Below are 16,453 nucleotides of genomic sequence, written 5' to 3' on the forward strand. Positions count from 1 at the left end.
GCATATTTTTATTTTGTGGTAGAACTAACTACTGCATATGAATTCGTGAGCTTTTACTAAGCTGTAGTAACATGATGTAAGAAGTAATAAAAAGGGACAAATTAATTCTATATGTTAAATCTAATCACTATATATTATTGGAAAGCTTTGTGTACATGTTCAGTAGAAACTTCTGCAAGGAAATGCACAACATTACTGAAACAGGAGACGAGGAATGTTACCTTTAATGTACATAATTGTAGTTTGTTCTGAAGTTTCTTTTTTTCTTTTATTTTTATATAATTTTACTGTGTGTTTTCAACCTTAAGTTTATAACTTCATTGTCAATCATGTATAAAGTATGTTGCCCTGTGCTGCAAGTGTGTTATCAGAAAAAGTGATCCATTTAAGTGATTTTTGCCAGGACTAAATAACATACATTACATTAGTGGAGAGTTACCTGTTATGATGAAAGACGAGAAACTATGTGAATGAGTAGCTCAATTATGAAAGGTTTAAGCCTTGGTTGTTTCAAATACAATATAACCTAGATTATCTGACCTTTGAATAACATACTCCTTGGGTTATCCAGTCATGCACAACTATCGGTCTGCACTCTGCACCGAACAGCATGTCAGCATTATTGATAGATCTTATTCCTGTCGGAGCAGGTGTCCATCCGAGTCAGGTTATTTACACGTGTTTTTGACCAACTACTCTACTCCGACTGTTTGCTTTACTGTAATCTTTAATCTGCTGTTTTATCTGTGCACTCAACAAGTTTTTCTGCACTTGTTTTAATTTTAAAGTTGCTGTTTGGTTTTATACAGTTTATTAATTTGTGATTAACAAATGTAAGGAATTCTGAAAGGCTAAAAATGGCTACGAATCAAAAAAGGAAATGTGTTGTGTATGCAGTCAAACAGAAACTGTGTTGTGCAAAGATGCAGCAAAGGTAAGTCTGTTAGTAAATAAGCCTGTGTAATGGGCGTTAGAGGACAACCACTAAAGGCTGGGAAAAGAACCGAAAATACCTTGAAGCTTCTTCATGAACTTCAGGTGGCAAAAGTGCTGTAAAAACTAGAAGTGTTGAAGGAAAAAAAAGTGAGCTCTTGGATTGTGTTGTGTAGGTTTGATTTTGTCGGGAGGATGTAAGGGCACATAAAAGAAAAAAACTCTTCATTTTCACAAAAAACTGTGGTATGAAGAATACGAATTTCAAGCAAATGATGGTGGAAAAGTTGTCATGTCATTGGACAACTTGCTATTTGAGGATGAAAAGCTATGCAGGTAGGCAGTTTGCTGAAAATTTTGAAAAAATAGTCTCTGAACATAAACTAGTAGCTGATTAGTTACACAAAATTGAGACGGGGCTAAACTGTAAAATGCTATCACAAAATACCCTTGCTCCAAAGAATCAGTCTCGGGCACGAAAATAGGGAAGGGCAGGCTGACCGTTGCAACATGCCACAACACAAGTGGTGACCAAAAATTGCTACTGTTAGTAACTGGTAAATCCGAGAAACCAAGAGCCTTTATAAACATAAAGTATAAGTACTTCTGATTATTACAAAGCTCAAAAAAAGTGCTTGGATAAATGGTAATTTGTTTGAAGAATGGTTTTTCGGTGGATTTGTTCTGGCTATTAACAAATACTTGAAATAAAAAAAACCTACTACTCCATGCAGTTGTACTGCTAGACAACACCCAAAGCCACACCCCTGAGACTAAATTTCAACAAGGTGACAGAAAAGCTGTATTTGCCCCTCTCCCACATGCCAACAATAATCCAACCAATGGAACACGGTGCTGGTGAGTGAGTGAAACGACATTACAGGAGGAAGTAAATCAGCTTTTGTTAGGTTTTTCATTGCTTCAGAACAGTCGCTACCCTCTTCTGTTTTCTCTATGTAATTCATGCAATTTATGCAGTTGCTTAAGCTTGGGAAGAACTTAAGATAACCACTCTACAAAAATCGTGGAAGACTGTTTGTCCTTGCTTAAACAAACAGCAAGAACTTCGACAGACTAATGAGTCAGACACTGGAGATTTTGTCACTAATTTGCAAACTCTTCAGAATACATGGCCTGGTGATATAGAGGAATGGCCAGCAGAAGGTGACATCGCAACTGTTACTGGTGAAGAACCTGTCAAGATGGTCAGATCATTGATCTTGTTTTGGAACAATATAGTGTTGAGCAAGAGGAGTCAGATGATGAAGAAAAGGAAGACCAAGAGATCAGCCACTCTGCAGCAAAGGATGTGTTAGAGACTGCCCTCTAAAGATCTGGAACAGCAGCCAACCGCTACACTTATTGATACAATGTGAGCAAAGAAGTGGCATAACACAGCTGCAAAGTCTAGGTTTAAAAAACTGAAACAAGAAACATTTTACACTTTTTAAAAAGATTTTCAGTGTCCAAATTTTTCTGTTTTCCTTTCTTTTTATTAGAAATGTAATTTTTTTCATTAGTTTTGATTTATTACATCATTTTGAGCTCTGTAAATGACTTGTTTAATTCTCCTCTGATTATCTAACCTTTTTCGCATTTGAACCACCCTCTGTTCCCAAGAGTAAGTTACTTGAGGTTCTGCTGGAACCCACAACCCCACATTTTTTTCTGTGATACTAAGTTGTTTATTGGTAACTAACTGTGTATTGCTTTATACATAATATCTTCTGTATACATTTTTATTCACAAATTTTGTTGTTTACCTTAAAATGTGTTCTCAATGCCAGCTCTTACATGGATTGCCTGGAAGAGTCTTGCACAACCGGTGATATACAATTCCCTTCAGGGGGTACTGAAATGTAACAGACCAGTTTCGAAAGCATATTTAACAGAGAGGTACCGCAACTCTCGGTTCGTTGGGGGCTAGTAATCGCAGATATTCTGGTTAACAAGATACTTACAATGTGACAACCAGTAATCTCTGCCCTGTGAATGATGTAATATGTAACTGACTATGAAATACCAACATATTAAACCTATGAAACTTTGTCAATATCTGAAATCGTCATTGTTTTACTTAACATATAATGAAATCGTGTTGTGCCATAGGTCTCACTTTCGTTTTGTAGGCCAGAATACTTAAAGCAATGTTTCGAATAACACAAGAACTGCTATTATCCATATTTGTACATAATGTATGTAATTTACTAAATAATTAACATTTTGCAAAATAATGAAACCTAGTGTGTACAATCAAATTGTCAAGATACTTCATGTTAAAGACAGAATGACTGTTAAATTGGTCAAAAGCTCTAATCAAATGTCTATTGAAAACATGGTAGGAACACTATGCTTAATTTCATTACAGTAAAACCCCTTTTTAACTAATCTCTGGGATCCAAACGTTTTTTACTTAAGTAGGGATTTTCCTTAAGTGGGTGGTTTTGCCAGAGTACACAGAACCAGTGAGCAAGAATCATAGATAAAGCATGTATAGGTGGTGTAAGTGCTATTTAATTATAAAATTAGCAACATCCTGTGCTACAAATTTAAAGCAGCTAATATATAATTATCACTCTGTTCGCAAAAATTCTTTTTTAAAAATCAATATCTTTATTTTGCCCTTCCAGCATATTTCACTGAAAGAAGTTGTTGCTCCAGTTGGTTGGTATTAGAACTGAGTCATCTACATTAAAAGAAGAAAAGAAATTCCTGTTAGTATAAATTTTTTGCACAGCAGCAGCAAAACTTGATGCAAAGCCTGCCTGCCTTTGATATTTTTCATAATTGTTGCTGCCAGCTTCTACCTGTATTCTTTCATAAGCATTTCACTTTCATCAGTCTCACATATGGAACTCAGGATGCCGTCATCAAAACAATAAGTGTTCTGGACTGTTGAATTTTGGGACCGATGACCATAGCAGTCTGGTCCCTTTAATCCCACAAACCAACCAACCAACCAACTGTTGAATTTTCAGAAATATCAGTTTTGCTACTCCATTCTTCTTCTGGAAGAACTTTGTCTCAAACAGCAACTGGTGTACCACGGCTAGCTATGGTGAAACAGTTTAACAAAGTCTGTCGTTTTACAGAATTCCAGGCAGCAATGCAGAGTCTCATCACTTCCTTCTTCTCAAAGAATGAAATTAACTTTTATACAACTGATACTTTGTATTTGGAGTTAAGCGTGTATTGTGCCCAGGTCCGGAGGCTGCAGCTTACTTGTGCAGTTTGAAGGAAGGAACAAAAAATTTTCAGTATTCTGAAACTGTTTCCTTAGTATGTACAGTATGCAGGTCAATAAGTACAATTTTCCTTCCTACTGTACCATCTTGGCATCTAAACACCCAAAAAAGTCATCAGAAATCTTTTAACATCTCTAGCGACTGCTGTTGTACTCTAAAGTACAAAGTAGTGTTTTTATGTTGTGGGAACACCTGGGATATAATGGCGTTGGCTACTTCACACATCCGTCTCTATTTCCATACAATAGCATCATCCCTCCTGTACTTTTTACCTCCATGCCATTTTTGTCCCATAATGGAATATGATTTTTCAGGAAATAAATTAAAAGACACCCATTTCATCAGCATTCAAAATGTATCTGGGCTCATACCATGTCTCAATCGTGGCAATGTAATGTTCTACCAATAGTTCACATTTTCTGTGACCAGAGCCTCACATTCTCCACTTAGACTTTGAAACGACTAATTATGATGTGTTTTAAAAACGATGTAATCAACCATTCAATACACTGAAATTTTCAGTGCCGATCTGCAGAAAGATTTCATGAGCCTTCTCTTACGGTATGTTTTTACTTTTAGGAATTCTTCCACTTCTCAGTCCTTGAAAACTAATTTAGAATATTTTCCACATCACACACATAACAATGTTCTTTTGTGCACCAGTAGGAATTGTTAGCTTGAGCATAGAAGAATGCTTCCTTATCTTTGAATATGCTGCACATGTAGATGTTGCTAAATAGTATTTCTTCACCATGTTGGAAAGATTCGTGTTAAGATTGTCATCATCAGCTTTTGCTGAACTTAGTTTTCTACGTTTGCAGGCTGTAAAACTCCACAAAAATAAAATTGACAACTTTGACACTTCAGAAACCAAACTAAACTTTTCATGCTTCGTACTTCTAAGCTGAGTGACTGTGATGTAAGATCTTGTGACCTAAGCCACATGGGAATTGATTTCCAATTGTTTAAACACATCTGCCATTTTCACTGTAAGTGAAGTAGACTTACTGACTATGTTCTAGGTGCATGTTGAATTGATTACCATTTACTGCACCACACGACAAATTATGACCTGTGAAGTGGAAACAAATCAGAAACTCACTAAAACATGTTAGGAATTACATAAAACTGAATTTCAGTTTGCAAAATATTTAACGTTTATGAGAAGTTTCCTTTTAAGGAATAAAGTGAGATTCGTTAAAAGCAGAGAGAAATAATGTTCTTATGAGAGTTTGTTAGGACCAATGGAAATATTTAAGAAGGGTGTCCTTAAAAGTGGGTTCAATAATTCGTGTTTTACCGTATTGCATAATTGATAAAATTGTTGGGATTGTTGCTTGGTCATCATATTTGATGTAAATTCAAGTGATGTCATTGTTTTCTGGCTGATTGGTCTGTATGAAATGAGTAAGAGAGATATAAAATTTCTGCACGTATGTCAAATTAACTTGATATTAATTGCAGTATCTAAAAATTGTAATGTCAACAATGAAATAACTGTTTGTAAGCATGTATAAGGATGCAAGTTAGAGTTAATGGTTGACTGTTGGTCCGACATTTGTGATGGACCATCTGTGTTGCTTTGAGTAACAAAATGTCCTAACTTGTATGAAGTCGTATCTTTTACTTAATTCACCTAGCTCGGTGAATGGGTATACATCCACATCCTGCTCTTGTGAAGAATTGCAGGACAGTGAATAAGTAGTAGTTATGTACCTGCACTAGTTCCAGTTTGGAATATCAGCAGTATGTGGAAAAAGATAATTACCGCTCACCATAAAGATGACGCGAGCTGCAGACAGGCACAACAGAAAGACACACACAAGCTTTTGGCTGAAGTCTTCTCCAGAAAAGGAAGCACCACTCCCTCCCTCCCCGCCCCTCCCCAACGCTCATGCACGCTGTGGGGTTGAGACTTGGGGGGATTGGTGATGGGGAGTGAAACAGGAAAAGAGAGGGGAGGGGAAAACAGGTGGATGTGTTGGCAGATGGTGGCACACACAGGTTGAGAGACAAGACTGGGGAGGTGGTGTTTGGACAGAAAGGGGTAGACACTGTTAGGTGGAAGATGGGGCAACAGTAGGTTACTGTAGGTTGAGACGAATAATTTCGTGAGTGGAGAATGTGTTGTGAGTATCTCCCATCTGCACAGTTCAGGAAAGCTGGTGGCGGAGGGGAGGATCCAGATAGCTTGGGTAGTGAAGAAACTGTTGAAATCTGTCTATCTTCTTCACTTCTTAAATAATCAGACAGATCTTACCAAACAGGTGATACATAATACTGCTCTGTGCACTTAATTATATAAGCTATTTTCCATGATTTCAATATTTTTATCACATCACATTTTTTACCTCCAAAATTACGTAATAAATTTAATTTCAAAGTAGCACGATATTGTTTTAAATATTGTCAAAAGTTTATCTTTCGAAGCTTTCTCACAACTCAAGAGTAAGAAGACATGGCACAAAACAACTAATTACTTTATGCAGATCATAAAATCAGTGATTCATCCTGTAACATAGTTCAAATCATAAACAAAAGGCATAATAAAAACAAAAGCATACTGGGTAATAGCAATCCTACCATCATGTAGTCAAATATTGAATGTTCAGTTTGCACTAAAAATTCATTTGTAAAGTATAGCTTAACACATGAAGAAAATGTGCATTAACAAAACAGTGTTTTGCATTGTCTGTGAGAAACAAAATATTTTAAAACACCACTGGTGCTTTTCTGAACCATGACTGCCAGGATGCTTCTGTTTTGTAATGAATGCACTGTGGTACTGTAATGATGTTGTGCACTACTACTAATCTTCTATTTATATTTGTTCTTAAGCGGACGCAACGTAACTGTTGACTGCAAATTTGTACTGCTTTACCGTCACAGATTGGTATTTTATTCTCTCTCAGCAATTTTCAACTATAAATTACAATGATTTGTCCATATCAAGAAGTAAGTGTGTGTGTGTGTGTGTGTGTGTGTGTGTGTGTGTGTGTGTGTGTGTGTGTAAATGTTAAAGTATTAGCCTTGTTAGATATGTTTACTGAATTTATGATCAATCCCTGAAATTTGCGTGTCCAAGTTCTGTCAAAACATTGTTGTAAATATGTCAAAACATGGGGTTGTAAATAATATTGTAGTGTTTGTAGCATGCGCCCCCCCCCCCCCCCTACACACACACACACACACACACACACACACACACACACACACACACACACTTGTAAGCTATTGTTTATAATCTGACAATGAAACTGGTTTTGATAAATTGTCCACCAATTAAGCTGCAACCAACTGTAAAATTGTAATCATTTTTCAGAAATATATGTTTCTAAAAATTTCAGACAGTTTTCTCCACATTGGTGTTTTGCAAGTGATAGACTGTAAAATTTTGAGAAAGTGGTGTTGAAAGTTTATTTAGCCTAGACAGTTCAGGTAATATTTAGGTATCTACGTCAGGAACATCTTTCATTTCATCACCACTGCATTGTACTTTAGTACTAAATGGGACTGTAATTCAATTTCATCACTATTTTCAACTTGTACACTCTTGTTTAAAGTTCGCATATTGGTCAGTTGTCTTGAATACTAATCTTAGTTTTGCTGGCTTCTACAGTTAAGGCTATTGGTGCTACAATTACAGTTTGTCACAGTTTTGCAAATTTCCTGAAGTGTGCACCATTCATCACTTTCATTGGTTCATAGTATTGGGACATCATCATCAATCCATAACTGCTTTGAAAAAGGGTCATTCCTTTGAGTACTGGCATGTGGAAATCCAGATAAACGTGTTTGGGAGATTAAACCTGTTTGAGATTGCACAGTAGCACATGCTTGAGATTTAGCTACCAATAAGCTTTCAGCTGTTTTCCCCTCTGCTCAGAAACATTAAGAATAATGAGCTGTTTCTGTGGTAAACTACTTCTATTTGGAATTAGCCACCTTTGACTCATGGTACTGTCTTCCTGGTCTGGGATTCCCTAAATCACTTCAGATGGTAGTGTGTGTGACTCATTCAGTTAAGTCAACTGATTCCTTTACCAGTCGTAACAAAACTACTTCAATTTTATGTTATTGCTGAACCCTAGCAAAAAAGGAGGAAAAATAGTTAAACAGGTATTTCTTGTCCAGTGGTAGTCCAGTGTTTCCTCTGAATGCTATTTTCAGTAAAGTAGCATTCAGTTTGTAATTCTCTAAAGTTGGGTCTTCAGAAATGCCTTCCCTCTTCTTTCTGTTGTGAACAGTCTTTCACTTAATCAGTTGAACAAAACATCAGTGTGCTTTTTTGTCTGCAAAAATTGTAACTGTACAACTTGCTTTTACTGTCCATTGTTTTTGGCAGGGAATGGTGTGACTGCAACCTATTCTAAACTACATCAGTGGTTAGATTGACGTATTGAAATTCACAAGAGTGTGTGTGCTCGTGTGTATTCAGGTGTACCTTTTATGTACTGCTCTGCCGACAAATATGGGTAGGCATAGCAATAAATTTGATATTTTCTTTACTACTTGCAGACACAAAGTTCAGATGAGCAATTCCCAACTACAAATGAAGACCTGGAGGGTTTTTGGGATATGGTAAAACTTCAGGTGGATCATGTTGACCGCCTTTTTGAAGACATTGAGAGGCTTCGTGCTGCCAACTGGATTGAGGTATGTTGTATCAAGAACTTGGCCCTTTTAAGTATTGGGTATATATTAATGCTATAATAGTCCCAGAATAATGGGATTTGTAATTAAAAACAATAATAATTTATCATTGTTTATGGAAGTTTGGAGTAGGTTATAAAAAGTGGGGTCTCTCTCTCTCTCTCTCTCTCTCTCTCTCTCTCTCTCTCTCTGGGGGGGGGGGGGGGGGGGTAGGCACATAAAATCCAATACAGTCCTTAATTTATGTTTGTACTGCAGCTAATTGAGTGGGTGTATGACCAGGGTGGGCACCAATAAGAGTTTATTAGCCACAAGTTTTATGACCACATTAAATTTTGTACACAGTGAATTTTTCAAATATTTCATTGGTATGTGTTTGTAATTGCTGCTAAGTTCCTGTGATATATTCATACAAACCTTAAATGATTTTTAGTTGCAAATTAGATGAGTGGCAAAACATTTTCATTATATTCCTTAAAGTTACTTAAATTTCTTTCTTTCTTTCTTTCTGTTCTGCTTTCCTGCCTTCCTTTGTTCCTTCCCCATACATTGCATTCATAATCACCACAGTATAGTAATAATTTCAGTGGCACTTAAAACTCTACTCCTATCTGTTCTATTTTAAACTCAGTATATCACATAGTACAAAAATTTATCTTGTAGGAACAACCAACTGTGGTGAAGGGTGCGACTCAGCGTCGTCGTGGCACACAACGCAAGTCCAACTTGACAACAACTGCACGATCTGCTGATTCGAGTGGAACTGTAGAAGCAATCCGTAAGGCACGAGATGATGTCCGTCGCAAGATGATGGAAGATCGTCGCCGTGCTGCTGCTGCTGCTGCTCGTGCCTGCCAGCAACAGGATGATGCACCAGTACAAATCTTCCAATAAAATTTCTCGGCTCTCATACAGTATCTGTTTAACCAGAACCTGTCTTCAGACTGTTGAGTTAATGTGTTAAATATGGAAAAGATATAATGTGTGAGGAGAGTGCTATTTTATTTTGTGTATAAAAGTGGATTTATTTGGTAGGGGGGGGGGGGGGGCTAAATGTCTCAGCAACACAGGCTGACAGTATTATTTGTGTTGTAATATGGCTTGATGTTAATTTCAGTAGCATAGTGAAGTTTTCACTGGAGTTGTGTGGCTGTTAATTTCTGTTTTAGGAATGTGTTAGCTGGTGATTTATGATCCACTTTCTCTTTTCGGCAGCTGTTGTAATGTTAAAGATTAATGCGGTGGTGTCACACAGTATTTTTAATTTTTTTATTTTATTTTGAGACTGCGTGTAAGCAAAGCCTTGGAAAAGGAATGCAAAACTATTACCCAGCTGAAGTCACATATTGTTAAATTATAAACATTGTCCTTTTACATGACTGTATCATTAATGCTTTGAGTGTTGGCATTGTATTTTTTAATTATTATTTCTGTTGTTATTAATACATTTATCTTGCATGAGTTGTTGTTGGTTCAAGTTTGCTCTGTGCTGTGAGACTGTTACTAGCATTCTGTCTGCCAGACTGCTGAATAAGTGACACACTATTTCCACGGCCAAAATCTGCTGTTAAAATTCTTAAAAACATGAATCTGATTAGAAATACAGTACATGTTGGAACGTTTTGTTACTCTCATCTTATATAGGTCTACAGCTGTGTATTTAAGACTCCCAATAGTTTGTTCTGATATGGGTCACAGGGATAAACACAGATAACGTGTTAAAGTAGGACGAATTGAGGAAGCTTGTGGAAAAGTCAGAAACCTTATCACTTCGTATGCTTTTTCAGTGTTTGTTTGGCAGAAAAGATGGGCAGATGTGTGGTTGCACATTTTGCAGAAATTTAATATGTTCCAGACTATATTGTAAAGAAGAAAGTAATATTTTTCATTGTAAACTGGTGCATTGTCTTTAAAGGCTTCAAAATGCATTTTTTTAGACTAATTTGGCCACAGTTGGGTAATAGCAATCGTGCTAACCAATATTGTGGCAATAACCTGAATGTGGATGTAACTTAAAGTTGTGGGTGCAAATGCAAAAAATGTTTGTGGCAAAAAAAATCTTATTGTAATGATACAGCTTTCAGTGGGGTTGTTGACATTGTAGGTACAAATAGTCTAACTGCAGTGCTGAGTGATTTTATTCTTTCACTGTCCATGAAACATCACTTCAGGTATGTAGTGATCTAGAGAAAAATTACATAAACAATTAGTACAAATATAGGGTTTTCTTTATTTTGTGATTGTAGTGTAGTAAAGTTTAAATTTGACCACCCGTGACTGAAAACTTTGAAATTTTTAGTAAAGACATTTTCCACTCTGATCTGTAAATTTGTATCGGTCATGGACAGTTTCAAACTTTGGGTCATTCTCAAGTAAATGCTGAGTAGTATTACTGCATTGTATGCAACGACTCAATATATTGCCAATATTTTGAAAGGCATGTAAACCATTAATCAGCCAACAACCAAAATTAACTTCGCAAATAACGTCGCAAATTGGTACGTGTCCAGACATTGTATAAAGCATATTGTCATCCTGTCATGTGAGAAATTACTGTAGATGGCAGAAATGAGGTTGCTTTTAGAATTGTGTACATGTTATAAAATTTTATGGGACTACTACATCTGAACTTTTGGGCCAATGTCTCCCCCCTTCAATGTTATTGTTAATATAGGGATTCTGTTACCTGTGCTGTTAGAAGAGTAGCTAATAAATACTAAAAATTTGCCACTTAAATAATGATGGCAAGGTCTTGATTGCACAATAAATTTATTTATGATCATTTTATGCCTTCAATGAATCTTTTCAAGCTGAGCAAATGGGTCATGTTATACGGACCAACGTTTCTGCCACTGTTGCAAATGCCCATCTTTTGTAGTGTTGCTTAATCCTGCTCCTAGTTAAATATACCAACAAAAATAATCAAATTTTGAAAATCTAATGTAACTGGATATATAAAGAATCTAATATTGTTATAATCAGTATTTCCTTCTCATACCATCCGGTAAGTCTCCCCTGACCTGGGGTTCTGGATGACTTGCAAACGCACTCCGTTTTGTAAACCTCATCAGTCCTGTTTCTTTATCACTCTCTTTCCCTCCAACAGTTCTGCCAGAAGGAGCCACTTTCTCTGAAATCTTGCAGATTTCCTTAACCATTATATGTGTATGTTCTCCTGCTGCCACTTTGTGGGTGGATTTTTATCCATCCATTTGCATTATGTGCTCCTAGTGTCACTCTTTCAAGAATCTAATTGAAACTTAATTTTCAATTGGATAGCAGAATTGGAGAAGTGGGTACTGACATCTTTTATTTAAATGCTTGTTTGGTGATATTGACAAATGAGGGACAAGCCAGTACAGTAACACAGTACTGCTCACAACAGTGTTACGTGCTCTTGGTTGCGGTCTTTACTGTTGCCCCTGATAGGACTGCCTAATGAATGATGTTGCCCCATAGGCCAGCTACTGATGTGTGACCCTGTATTTGTTGCCATGAATTTAGTAGGTCACTTCACAATTCCTCTTACCTCTTTAGCTATTATTTAAGCTCCCAAAAAGTGTACTTACACTGCTCTCATTATGTCTGCCCCCACCAATTTGCTGTGTTGTCAGAACTGTATATGGCCCTACATGTTTCACTTTCTTTATTACCAGAATGTTTGGTATATTAAAATACCACACTTTCTGAAGATGAACACAGTGAAACTCATTAAGTGGTGTGAAACTGAGTAGGTGATAGCTTTTGCCCTAATTATTTAAGTGTTGAGGGAATGGTAACTAACCTCTACTGAAATGTTATGTCTTAGGGTAATTAACAAACTGGACCTATGAGTAATGAAAACAATAATATTGGAGTTGTTTGAGAGTGTCAATTTCCTCTAAATAAAACCCACAAGGATGATACCTTGAGTTACAGTGGGTGTGCCTCATTAGCTAGGTGTATTTTCTCTGGTGTTTAAGCAGTTATTTACAATTCTGTTTCTGCAATGTGTAGATGGAGTAAGCCCAAACAAACACTGCTTATCATGTCTTTTGTGTAGGACCAGTATCAACGGAAAATGTCAGTTTGTTTCCTCTTGCAGACAAAATTATTTTCAAAGCGGAATTTTACTTGCCCATTCAATAATGCAGTCCCAAGTTAGTCTAGTGTGACATTTGTTTTATTGATACATATTAACAGTGATAGTAAAACCAGAAATAGCGGTACTCTAGCAGTGAATGAGAAGTGCTGCTGTGTGGTAGTAGCAGTTGGTGAGGGTGTTGCTGTCACTATTGGTGGACTGGTTATCCTTTGTGTTGTATTGTTATTAACACATATTGATAAAACAGGTATTGCACTAGACTAATTTGCAACCTCCCTATTGAATAGGCATGTAAAATTCCACTTAAAAAATTATTTTATTTGTGATTGGAAATGGGCACTTTCTGTTGACAATGTGCATTGCATGAAAGATGCGATGAGCAGTATTTATTTTGGCTGACCTCTACTACACATTGCAAAAATGCATTTGCAAATGTCTGCCAAAACAGCAGAGAAAATGTGCATGATGACTCTTAGGAGGGATGCCCTGTATATGTGGCCTTGTTTTAAAGTGAAAATTGTCTGTGCCCATTTCGAGAGATGAAGATGTATAAAATTATGAAACGATGATTTTAATAACATAATGTAGTAGGATATGACTGACTGGAATTTGTGGTATTTTCACTGAGCAGTCTAGATAGAATTTTCACTCCTTTGGTCAGTTCATTGTAATGTCGAGGAAACATCTGTGATAATAAAACACATTCCCTTGTGCTTTGTCTCATTCCTAATAACAGCTGCATTAGTTCTTTCTTTTTGCATATGTAACGAAAATGACAGATTATTAGTCTAGTTGTCAGCTTATTAAACACTTTTCCCAGGTAGGTTTAAGTGCTACAATATTTCTGTCTATTTCCTGTTGATTTTTGCAGAAACTTCTGTGATGTCCCTTACAGCCAGTCTGACAGTAACATAGTATCACTGTTTTAAAGTTAAAGATCAGTTTTGTTCAGATGCTTATGTGATACTTGTAAATATGGAGGTATATAACAGGAAATTTGTTAAGTACTCTATCTTTACTAAATGATGACTGTTAACTGGGAGATCTTTCTGAAATGAAGTATTTATGGGAACAATGTTATACGTGATATACTCACATTTTTTCCTGTGTGTATATAATTTCCTTGGGGAGGAATGTTGGGGGGGGGGGGGGGGGGTAGGAGACTGCTAGGAACAGCCCTGACAGGGTATATGTAACACAATATGGCACTGGTAGTTACTCTTGGAACCACCTCATAGTTGCTTTTAAGTTTTCTAAATGTAGCATGCCTTCTAGTTAATAATTTTTTTTCATTAACCATACAGGCATTTAGCATGGCTGTTTTCTCTCTCTCTTCATTGGGTATTTTAATTGGCAACCTAAACTTGATCAAATTTCTTCAGTGAAAAACTGAAAAATTGGGACATAGCTGAAAATAAGTTTTGAAAATAATTTTCTGTTTTTAATATTTTACATTTTTGTTAATACTTACAGTTTGCAGAATATTGACTTCGTGTGATTGGTTCTTATATTGGAGCCATAGATACGGATTTCTCAGATTTTAGCAGAGGTGGGAGAGTATCAGACTAGGAATCTGGAGGTATGGGTTTAAGTTCCCTGTTGGTCTTTGGATATTTGTCATCACTTCTTTCATCTCTGGAAATAATTTTTGTACTGATTTGCACTATTTCAGATTCTTTGTTCCACTGTAGGTTCCCCTTTAATAGGCTGAAGGAATCAGTCCAAAGTTTGGAGCAGGAGCAGGCTAGTAAAAGCATACCACCTCCATTAGTACTGCAGTGTTCAAACTAACATTAATGTTGAAGAGGTTGCAATAATGTGAGAGAAATAGATGAAACATGTTTATTTGCTGTTATGCTTTTTCATGTTCTGTGCTAACTGTTGATCTTCAGCAAGTATCTGATGGTACATTCAGCCAAATGGATTGAGCAGTTGTTTATTATTGTAGAATACTGTTCAACATTCAGTTTACATAATTCCTCTGGTAGTTGTTCCAAAAGAAAAAGTCGTATTATTCATAACTTACTACCATTGTTTTTAGATCTTCTGCAGTGATTTAAACAAATTTTCCTATTGGTACACAGTGTTGAAACATTTTGGCATAAAACACCAATTTTTAAATTTGTAAGAAATTGGTTTGTTGAGCCTATCATTGTTACTGTTTTATATGGAAACACAGTTCAGATTATTTTTATGCTGTTAATATAAAAAGCTATAAAAAGACTGATAATTTGTATTTTAAATTATTATCGAAATAGATGATTTCAAATGTACATTTCATGCAGTTGGATTTGTTAATTCTTTATGTACTGTATGTACTATCACTAGTAAAGTTTTTGCACATGTAGTTTAATGTACACAATTTATTTTTGATGTAATTTGAAATTGCCAAACAAGCAGTGAAAGTGTGTGTGTGTGTGTGTGTGTGTGTGTGTGTGTGTGTGTGTGTGTGTGGTTTTAGGTATGTGAGATGTGCTTTCTGTGTACAGGGTTAAAAAAACTGACTCATAAGTCTGAAAAAAGACAATTTTAAGTTCAATAGTTTGGTATAGTGTGCTGTATGTAAGCAGGTGGCAGCACAGTGTGTTCTGTGCAGAGAGAGAGAGAGAGAGAGAGAGAGAGAGAGAGAGAGAGAGAGAGAGAGGGGGGGGGCAGGGGGAGAGGGGGGGTGAGATGAGGCATTGTGGTGGTGCCAGTAGGTTCTGTCTGTCCCACACCTCACACTGCAGCTGTCACCTGTCTGAGTAACTGGCAATGCAGGAGTGATAGCTACACCTGTCCACTGTTTCTGCTTCAGACTCTGCTTAGCAAAATTTATATACTTGAAAAACTTTAGTTGTTGCTTCTTAATATAATACTTATCAGGTTTGCTTTGTCATCTGAAGATACTATTGGCGGGAGTATCACATGGTAAACTGCTCCTTGCCACTGCACATCACCCCACCACCTGCCTTCTTATGTGCACACTGCTACAGCAGCATGTATAAAACAATAAAGTTTACTTGAAACATATTACTGGGTGAAGAATGTCGATCTTTTGTGCAAAATTTATTAACCGAGTTTGATTTTTAAGCAATCTGTTCTGATGTTAGTTCTTCATGCTATCCACTCATAGTAGCAGCAGCAGCAGTAGTAGCATTTATTTCAGCTATTAAAGTGAAACTTATCAGTGGTGAGTAATAAGCTCTTCTCCTCGGTTACAAATATTTGTTATAACATATGTAGAAATGTAGGAAAGTTTCCCTGGAGTTTAACATACATTAATGAAATATGCAGTTAAAACACCAAGGTACTGGAAAATGTCTTCTCTTGGCATCAGGTGTATGTATGTTCCATATGTTTGTTTCAGTTTCTCAAATAGTGCCATATCTCTGCCTCTGGATGGTTTTAATTGTGCAGTGATAATGCACATGGTGCAATGTAGTGTGTAGTGGTCATCATTAATTTCTTTGGAAGAGCCATATGTTAGTTTTGATGAAAACTTTGATTTTCAAGGTGATTGAAATTTACTTAAAATTTTGATTTTTCACTCGATATT

The 16,453-nt window shown here is 36.4% G+C and overlaps 1 protein-coding gene across 2 annotated transcripts in view; it reads left to right on the plus strand.

The window, feature by feature from the left end:
- The window catches only part of LOC126248809 (disks large-associated protein 2-like), a 95,505-nt gene extending 79,960 nt beyond the window's left edge, over window positions 1–15,545 (plus strand). For both annotated transcript variants that reach the window (XM_049950211.1, XM_049950212.1), the window contains 2 exons: window positions 8,697–8,834; window positions 9,495–15,545. In XM_049950211.1, the coding sequence (XP_049806168.1) occupies window positions 8,697–8,834; window positions 9,495–9,725 (369 nt within the window). In that variant the 3' untranslated portion in view covers window positions 9,726–15,545. The remainder of the gene's footprint in view (window positions 1–8,696; window positions 8,835–9,494) is intronic.
- The last annotated feature ends 908 nt before the right edge of the window (window positions 15,546–16,453 follow it).

This window comes from Schistocerca nitens, chromosome 3 (assembly GCF_023898315.1).
Source record: "Schistocerca nitens isolate TAMUIC-IGC-003100 chromosome 3, iqSchNite1.1, whole genome shotgun sequence".
Taxonomy (NCBI): Eukaryota; Metazoa; Arthropoda; class Insecta; order Orthoptera; family Acrididae; genus Schistocerca; species Schistocerca nitens.